General features: G+C 38.5%; 1 protein-coding gene across 1 annotated transcript in view; it reads left to right on the forward strand.

Annotated features, from left to right (window-relative positions):
* The window catches only part of LOC109915511 (rho GTPase-activating protein 26-like), a 113,538-nt gene that overhangs the window by 66,357 nt on the left and 37,594 nt on the right, over positions 1-9,587 (forward strand). The window contains exons 12-14 of the mRNA XM_048603979.1: positions 1,030-1,135; positions 6,506-6,665; positions 9,388-9,529. Of these exons, the coding sequence (XP_048459936.1) occupies positions 1,030-1,135; positions 6,506-6,665; positions 9,388-9,529 (408 nt within the window). The remainder of the gene's footprint in view (positions 1-1,029; positions 1,136-6,505; positions 6,666-9,387; positions 9,530-9,587) is intronic.

Raw genomic sequence — 9,587 nt, forward strand, 5'->3', positions numbered from 1 at the left:
GATCCTGTCCCCTCCTACCAGCATAAATATTCTTATGAAATTAAGCAAAGCTCCAGAATATTTGCTCAGTCTACATAGCCACAACTCTAGCCTGCTGCCTATAACTGACAAACCCTCTGTTCAACTTTGGATGGAAAGCAAACCATGATCAACACATCCATCTAATCCCTGTTCATTGACAGATATTTCTAGGTAGAAAATTACTCTGTTTACAGAGCTTTTGATCTCTCTTCACAGGTTTACCAGGCTGTTGCCTGGTTTGGAAGATTTTAGCTATGAGGAGAGATTGGATAAACTTGGTTTGTTTTCACTTGAATGTCAGACATTGTGGGGTGACCTGATAGAAGTTTACAAAATTATGAGAGGCTTGGATAGAATAGATAGTTGGAGTCTTTTTACCAGGGTGGAAATATCAATTACTAGGGGACAAAAGTTTAAGGTAAAAGTGTTAAAGTTTAAAGGAGATGTGAGAGGTAAGTTTTTTGCACAGAGATTAGTAAGTGCATGGAATGCCAGAGGAGGTGGTAGAAGCAAACATGATAGCAACGTTTAAGAGGCATCTTGCCAGATAAATGATTAGGCAGGGAATAGAGGGAAGCAGAATGTGTAGAGACAAAAGATTTTTAGTGTAGAAAGATGCCATGTGTTAGTGCAGTCTTGGAGGACCCATGGGCCTGTTCCTGTGCTATACTGTTCTTTGTTCTTTTCTGTTGAGTATAAATGGCATTTAGCAATTCTAGGCGTGCCACAGACAATTTCAATGTTCTTTATATTTTCTAAATGGTGACATAAAACCATAGACAAAATTTAGTTTTATGAAACCTATGTGAGCTGTAGTATTAGGCAAATTAATAATCCAACTAATTGTTTCAGAGGAGTGCTTGCATTTATTAACCGTTTCCATGCATTGAAATCCAGCTAACTTGAGAACTATTAAAGTGACAAATGAGTATTATAGTATTTTTTAAGTGGAAATACCAGTGTTAGTGTTGATGTAAATATTTTAATTCTGTTGTTACTTCTTACTAGAATTGGATCATCCAGAATCGAGACTGTCAGAGATTCACAAATATGTGCATCGGCTGCCAGAAAAGAACAGAGCCATGTTGGAAATAACAATCAAACATTTGGCAAAGTAAGACAAAGCTCCTCGTTTTATTTGATTAAGTAGAGCTTTAGTCTCAGTAAAATTTTCACTGATGTTTTCTTTACAAATGCATACATTCGTTTTTAGATAATTATTAAAGATAATAAAATGATGTTGTGAGTGTAACTTCTTTTGCTATTGTATCCTCTCAGGTGGCAAATCATGATTTTATGCCACCAGTTTGTAATGGTTTGTGTAATTTTGACAGAGTGGACCAATAAAGTCATGCTTGTCAACCTTTTTCTTGTGAGCAGCATATATCAATTTTTTTCACATTTAACAAGCTACTGAACAAAGTTGGAACAATAAGGTATTCATAAATTTATTTCATAATCAGAACTATGAAGTTTTTTTATGAACTGTCTTCAAGTAGAAGACGAATTTATGTGGCTACACCAAGTTGGTAGGTGATTCTGTCATTCTCTCTCATTCACTCACACCTGCCTCACCTGAGAGATTTGTAGATTAAAATAATTGAGGAGAAATTCAATATGCTACGAAGTTACCAAGATATGCTTTCCTTCAGCCCTGTTTAATACTTTGTCTGTCCCAGGTCATGCTGCCTCCAATTCCCATTCCCTATGGCATTGCCAATGCATTTTTACATCTTAACTCCTTGGAAGGTGGTGTTCAGATCAGAGAAATAGCCCGTGTTCCTACCTATTCTCCCCCACAACCAACGTCCTTTTTCCCCCTGTTTTTAATTGCAGACTGCTGCTCAAGAGAAGCAGCAGTGATGGAGGTGCAACCCTTTGCAGAAACTTCTACTTATTTCAATTTGGAATGTTACCACTCCAGCTGTATTCAAACACTTGATAGGTTGCATTCTGGCCTGTAAGCAATATGTTGGACAATGTGGAGTGAAACAATGTTAAATGGAGAGAAAAATCTGGGACCATTTCTTTTCATAGTAACTTATATGCTGGTTTTGAAAAATAGAGGAATGAATTGTATACTTCTTCACGTGCAAATATATGGGGAATGTTATGAGCAGGTACAAAACAAGGCTACAAAAAACTGTTGTTTACTTCATTTACAGCAAGTCACCTTGCTTTCACTCATTGTTTTATTCAACTAAATTCAAGGTGGAGAAAAGAGTTCCCTTGTGTTAATACTTCTGCATCAGATTCATTACACAATGATCAGAATTTTTTTTAAAAACCAGGTGCATTGTACAAAATTGTAAAACATCAGCACAGCAATTTAGTAGATTAACAAGTGTACTTTGATATCAGCTTTGTGAAAGGATGGCAGAAGGTCACATAGTCAGTAATAAAAAAAACTAATTGAAGTTTGCGAATCTGGAATTATGTTCCTCTGTCAAATTAATCAGCATGTGACATACTATTACAGTTGGGTCTAGATTATTTAAGATTCTAATAAATTGATCAATGTGGTGCTCCTGGACATTCAGCTCCCAGGGGAGATCTGCATCATGCATCTCTATCCTTGAGAGTCCACTGCCATTCTTGGCTGCATTTTAGTTTCTAGCTGCAATTTCATGGTCCTGGTTTGAAGTATATTTCATGCTTTCTGATCCAAGGTGGCCTCCAATTTTTCCATCATCTTTCTGCTCTTCTCATTCTGCTCATTCGGCACACTTCTTAGACGTTCATTCCCAATGCAATATTTTCATCAGTGCTTCGTTTGATGCTGTATCCCTGAAGTAACTTCTGAACTATCTCACCTGCTCCATCTCTCTTCAAACTTAAACAATGTTCTGTTAAGCGTCAAACTCATTCCACGCTCAAATTTTCAACTTTATCTCCCCGTATGACTTCTGAATTTAACCTTCGGCCCTCTTGTATCGTTTCATCTGTTACCTATTAACTATCATTTGCATTCTAATAACTTGTTTGTTAGCCTGTTGTTACCTGAGTTTTCTTGTCCATTCACATGTGTATTTTGGCTGCCATTCTGGAAGCAAGTCAGTTCTTTTTACACCTTTTTGAAGTCAGCTTTCTATAATTTCTTTGTGCCTGATCTACCTTTATTCTTCCTTTCATTTCACTCCCCTCTGGTACTCTACTTTCTAAATATCTACTTCAATTCTTCACTACTCCTCACATTTCCTAACCTCCTCCTGCTGTCCCAAGCTTTCCTCTCTCTTGAGTGACCTATGGGTTCCCTCTCTGCCTGTTTTGGAATTCTGAAAGGCCAATCAGGAAAATCATCGCTGCTCTCAGTACGCGCAGCAACCTCAAATGCTGTTTAATGTTATCTTGCTGACTTTCCTCAGCAGTATGCTAGCAGAGGACTAAACTTGCCAATTACCGCCTCTTCCAACTCAACCTAACTGTTCTAATGCTGACCATGTGGGTTCTTGTCAATAGATCAGATCTCACCATCCTTCACTTCTCTCTCCACATTGTGCTTTCACTCATGCACAAGGTCACTATGGGTTCATTGTTGATGATTCATCAATATTGTGGATTGAATAAAAACTTAGTCGAGGAGTGATGCCACTGACCTCTAATTGTAGCCTCCTATCTGCCAATTGCTTACACCACACACCTTACTCTGGTATTGTGGTGACAGTGTGACTCATCAGAAAATCACACCTTGGTCTAACCCTTCTGTTACTTTTTGCTCATTTGAGTATTTTAGCTTGTTCTACCCCTCTGAACCTCTGTCAGTTAAAATCCTTGTTCGCTTTCTTCTGCCCAACTATGCCACATGGCACATTTCTCACTAACTACCTGCATTGCTTTCGTCCCACAGTATCTACACAAGTATTGTCTCATATTTTGAGATTTCGACCTCCAGCTCATTTCATCATCATCCAGTTGCTCTTGAGGTTAGCCCCCTCCTATTCACCCTTAATCTCTCCCTCTACATAATCTTCCCAGTCCATATTCCCAGCCACCCCTTTTGCCTCATGTGGTCTTGCCATTTTCAGAGTAGCCGTCACAAATAAGGCCATTTCCCATTACTTTCTCGTACTGGTCTTTACCCACATCGTGCTTCACTAACCCTCTCCTACCTCCACCCTCAATGTGACTTATTTGTCTATCACTGCAAAATGCTGACATACTATTGATGTACAACTTCAAATTCAATATCTCAATTGCCCAACCTTGCCTGACCTTCTGGTCATCATGACATTTCTGCAACTGCCAGATTGCTCAACTGTATCCTCCTTTTCGATGCCCTGGATCCCATTTTTAAAAAAAATTATTTCGTCTCACCTTGGCTGATTCTCTTCATCTTAAGTCAGTGGGTCACAGATTTAAACAGATATGGCAGACAACCGCTCTAGCACTCCATTGTCAGATTTGGTAAGACCACCATGAACCCCTGTGAGGTCTTGTTCTCAACTTTGGAAATGACTAACTATTCCAGGGTTGTGATGTGGAGGTGCCGGTGTTGGACTGGGGTGGACAAAGTCAGAAATCACCCGACACCAGGTTATAGTCCAACAGGTTTGTTTGAAAACGCAAGCTTTCGGAGCCTCAGTCCTTCTCCCGTTTAAGATGGTCATTGCTTAACTCTCATGGCGTAACTATGTCTGAATTTTGTCGAGTTTTTATTACATGTGGACATGGACTGCTTTGTTATCTGAGGGATTGTGGATGGAACTGAACACTGCAAATAGCAGCAAACATGCTGACTACTGACTTTATAGTGGAGGAAAGGTTATTGTAACAGCAGCTGAAAATGATTAGACTGTGGTTGTTACCCTTATACTGTCCTTCAATGATATGAGGGTTGAGATGATTAGTTTGCAGTAATCACAACCATCTTCCTGTGTTAAGTATGAATCTGGTTGTTTGAGAGCTTTCCTCATTGGTGCCCATTCAGTCAAAATACTGTTATCAAGGGCTGTTGCTGTTGCGTCATTTTTGTAATTAAGGACATGCAATAGCCAGGAGATCCCTTTAATCTCGCTCTCTCTCATTCATGACATTCAAGGCTGATCTGATGTTGGCCTCACCACCACCATTCTACTGATTTCCCATAATCTTCAACCTCCTTCGCATTCAAGAATCTGTCCATCTCAAACTTAATGAATCAATAATGGGTGACATCATATTCTTCAAATGTGACTCCATCATTTTAGATTACTCCACAAGGAGAAACATCCTTTTGATTTCTACCCTGTCCATACTTCTCTGAATTCTGTGTTTTCATGTTGAAAGCAAGGCTTCAATGAGGTCTGCGGCTCAGTGTCCCTGGCAGAACCTGGTAAACGTTGGTGGGCTTGATCCTAAGTCAGTGCCAGGTGTTGGTAGCATTGAGGATCCCTACCATCAGTTCATTATTCAGTGTATGCAGATCACTTGAGGTGGAGGGGATTGATGGATGTGATTAGCTGGATGGTTTTGTCCTGTTTTTATGGGCAATAGTTGGACTTTGACATCTGCCCAACAAAGTAGAAAATTGTCTGTGTGTTAACAACTTAACTAGTGCCCTGGCTAGTTCTGAAACAGGAGGTTGGGACGACAGCTGGGATACCATTGGGACCAAAGGCCATAGACGTAAACTAATATGCTAGGCTGCTTCTTGATATTACATGGCATGATCAAATAGGCTGAAAACTGGCTTCTGTAAAGTTGAGTCCTCTGGGGGAGTCAAGATGCATTGTCCACAGGCACTTGAGGCTGGAGATCACTGTAAACACACTAGAGCTTCGTATTCCTCAAGGCTATGCAATTATTGAGAATGGCAATGTTCATGTTGCCTTCTCTTATATACTATATCCTATAATTATGTTGCAAAATCCTTTATAACTTTTGATCTGAGTTTTAATTTATTTATAGTTGAATCATAATTAAGATAATAATAACTTTGAAATAAAAACAAAGTGCTGGAGAAAGTCAGCGGGTTTGGCAGCATCTGTGGAGAGAGAAACAGAGCTGATGTTTCAAGACTGATATGACAATGTGCTCTGAAGAAGTTATGTTAGATTTGAAAGACTGGCTTTGTTTCTGTCTCTCCATAGATGCTGCCAGATATACTGAGCTTATAATTTCTACTTTCGTTTCAAATTTCCAGCATCTGCAGTTTGTGCATTATTTGACTGGTAATAACTTTTTTATTATCCAGTTTATACTTAAGTCATATAGGCAGTTGTCTGTGATACAAATACCAAAGAGAGCAGCGGTTCCAATATTGACTATAGGAACTCTTCTGTAGACTAGACTTATTTAAAGATATGTAGAGATCAACTGTTGTACAGCAGCTAGTCTTTGTCACCTAGTTAATAATGTACGAAAGCGGCACTTTCCCAGAATTTGCTTAACTATGTTTTAGGAAGCTGAGCTGCTAGCTCTGTTTTGTTTTGAGTAATTGTAATATTTTAGAATAATTTTGTAGGTCTGTCTTCAGTCAGTGAGTTCATTCTGTCTTGTTGCCCAGGGTGTCCAAAAATCACAAACAAAATCTGATGACTGTGGCAAACTTGGGTGTGGTGTTTGGACCAACTCTGCTTAGACCAAAGGAGGAAACTGTAGCAGCAATCATGGATATCAAATTCCAGAATATAGTTGTTGAAATTCTAATAGAAAACCACGAACAGGTAAGAGTTTCAGATGCTTTACTCAAATTCACTGCTTTACGAATATTCATGGTCCTTTACCATAGAATAGAATAGCACTTCATAGAAATAGATCGTTTGGCCCATTGTGTCTGTACTAGTGTTTTCTAAGAGCAAACCTGTTGGGCCCAACACTCAGTTCTTTTCCAATATGCCTGTGATTTTATTCTCTGTATTTACCAAATTACGTTTGAAAGCTTTGTATTGGATATGTTCCTCCCACCATGTTGGGGAGTTCATTCTAAATCCTATCCACTTGTTGTAAAAATAAGTTTTATCTCTTGTCATCTTTGGTTCTTTTGCCATCATCTTAAATCTGCATCCTCTTATTAGTAACCGTTCAAGCACTTAATAAAGATTTCTCTTTATTTTCTCTATCTAAACATTTCATGATATTAAGAAAGCTTTTATCCTTCTTTGCTGAATGGAGAACAATTCCCTTTTCTCTAGCCTATTTACATAACTTTAATAACTTCAATTATGCCTGAAATTAATTTAGTAAATCTCTTCTGTATGCTGTCCAAAACTTAATGATCTTTCTTGTGTATAGTACTCAATTTCAAACACGGCATTCTAATTGAGACTGAGCTAGTATCTTATTTATGTTCGGCTTAACTTCGTGGCTTTTGTTCTCTAGACCGTTTTAATAATATCCAGGATCCTTTACAACTATTAACTGCTCCAATACAAATCTGCCACCTTCAAACATTTGTGTATGAATTCCCCCAAGTCTATCTATTCTTGCTCTATCATTAAAATTGTACCATTTAGATCATTTAGCTTCTATTAAAGCATAATCCAGCAATACTGGAAATCTGTGACAAACACAGAGAATGCTGGAGAAAGACTATAAGACCATAAGAAATAGGAACAGGACTCGGTTGTTCAGCCCCTGGATCCTGCTCCACCATTCAACAGGGCCATGGCTAATCTGACACCCCTCATGTCTGTATTCATGCCCTTTCCCCATAACCCTTGATTCCCCTACTGATCAAGAATCTATATATCTTAGTCTTAAATATATATAATAATTATATATCCAAATATTGTGGATTCTGACCCCACAACTTTCTGTAGCAAGGAGTTCCAAATACACTCAACCCTCTGAGAGAAGAAATTCCTCCTCATCTCAAACTTAAATTGGCATCCTTTTATTTCTGAGGCTGTTCTAAAACTCAAAAGGTCTGGGAGCATCTATGGTGTGAGAAACAGAATTACCATTTTGAGTGCAGAGTGATTCTTCTACTGAACAGTTCTCTGTAATGTTTATCAGGTCACATTTATTCAGCGTGTGCTGTAAAATTTTTTTTTTCAACGCTACATGCATTCAGATACGGAGCCTTTAGTCCAGCTGTTATGTTTGTAATGTCTAGTCTTGAATGTTAATGTATTTTAAAATTTATTCTCTCACTTCCTTCCTACCATTCTGTGACCTTCATTTCTCATATTACTATTTTGCTCTCCTTCTTTGACTCCACCCCTTGATTTGGTTCATCCAACCAAGCTCAATGCCTTACCATCATTGTTTAAATCAATCTATACTTCATTACTTATACGGCTTGCTAAAGCACCAGTTCCAACACAGTTCAGGTGTTGACTGTCCCAGTGGTATAGCCCTCACTTTCCCCAGTAATGGTTATTCTTAGAAAACTGGATGTTCCCATAACTTAACTTGTATGCCTATGTCCTTTGCATGATTAGTGTAAAGCAGAATACTCCTTGTTCTGGAAATTTGAAATAAAACAGAAAATATTGGAAACATGCAACTGGTCATGGAACATTGTGGAAAGAAACACGGAATAAATGTTTCAAGTCAGGGACATTTGATTGTAACTGGGAAAAATTAGAGACCTAATAAATTTTGGGAAATGACTACGTAGGGCAGAAGGGTGATGCTGTTACTCAGACTTGCATTAAGCTTAGCTGGTAGGCTATTCAGAGGGGAGTTGAGAGTAAACCATGCTGCGGTGAATCTGGAGTCATGAATAGATTGCACCAGGTAAACAAGGTAGATTTCCTTCACTGAAGATGAATGTTCGTGGTAATCTAGCAGCTTTAGTGGACCAGTATTTTATTTCAGGATTAGTAATTAATTGAATTTAGGTTTCCCTGGCTCTACTGGTAAGATTTGAACTTGTCTCCAGAGCATTAGACTAGATCTTAAGATTATTTATACCTTACCATTGTGCTGTTCTCCTCTATGGAAATTTGATTAGCTAAAGCAACAGTAAACAAGTAAATACATTGACAAGTATCTGTATATAGCAACCAACTTATGCAATTTAAATGATTGCCAAGGAGACTAGTTTTCAATGATGGGGAAGGGTAGGAGTGTAGAACATAGACTCATTTTCAGTTAGAGAAGAAATGCTCTAACAGAGATTTCATTGTTTATTTCTGTACAGTGAATGCTGTTGGAAATGTGTGTGTGGCAATGTTGGTTGAGGGCGTGTTGAGCTTTGCTGTTCTGTTGAATAGAAGTTCGTGTCTTTGCTGTTTGCTGTCTGGGCTTATCAGCAAAGGATGACTGCTTAGGTGTGGTGACTGGTACTTGTGGAGCCAACTGCCATCAATGGAGGGGAGAGTGTTTGGGGGCAGGGTAGGGGAAGCTGTTAGAAGCCCTAATATCTCCAGAAAGAGTTGTGCTTTAATCAATATTTAAATTCATGATGTATCTCCCGTTTTTTTCATATATCATTCACAGATTTTCCAGATAGTGCCAGAAACTGCCCCAATTCAACCAAATGTAACATTGAGTTCTGCACAGAGGAAGAGTTTTGAATGTAAGCCTCCCTTGTGTAGCCAGAGGCCTTTAATGTTGTTTCCAGCAAATTCAAATGAAAATGGTAAGTATCTACAATCTATGCTGTAAACTCATCAGTATATAACTATTTCAGAGATAGT

The sequence above is a fragment of the Rhincodon typus genome, chromosome 12 (genome assembly GCF_021869965.1).
Source record: "Rhincodon typus isolate 14 chromosome 12, sRhiTyp1.1, whole genome shotgun sequence".
Lineage (NCBI taxonomy): Eukaryota > Metazoa > Chordata > Chondrichthyes > Orectolobiformes > Rhincodontidae > Rhincodon > Rhincodon typus.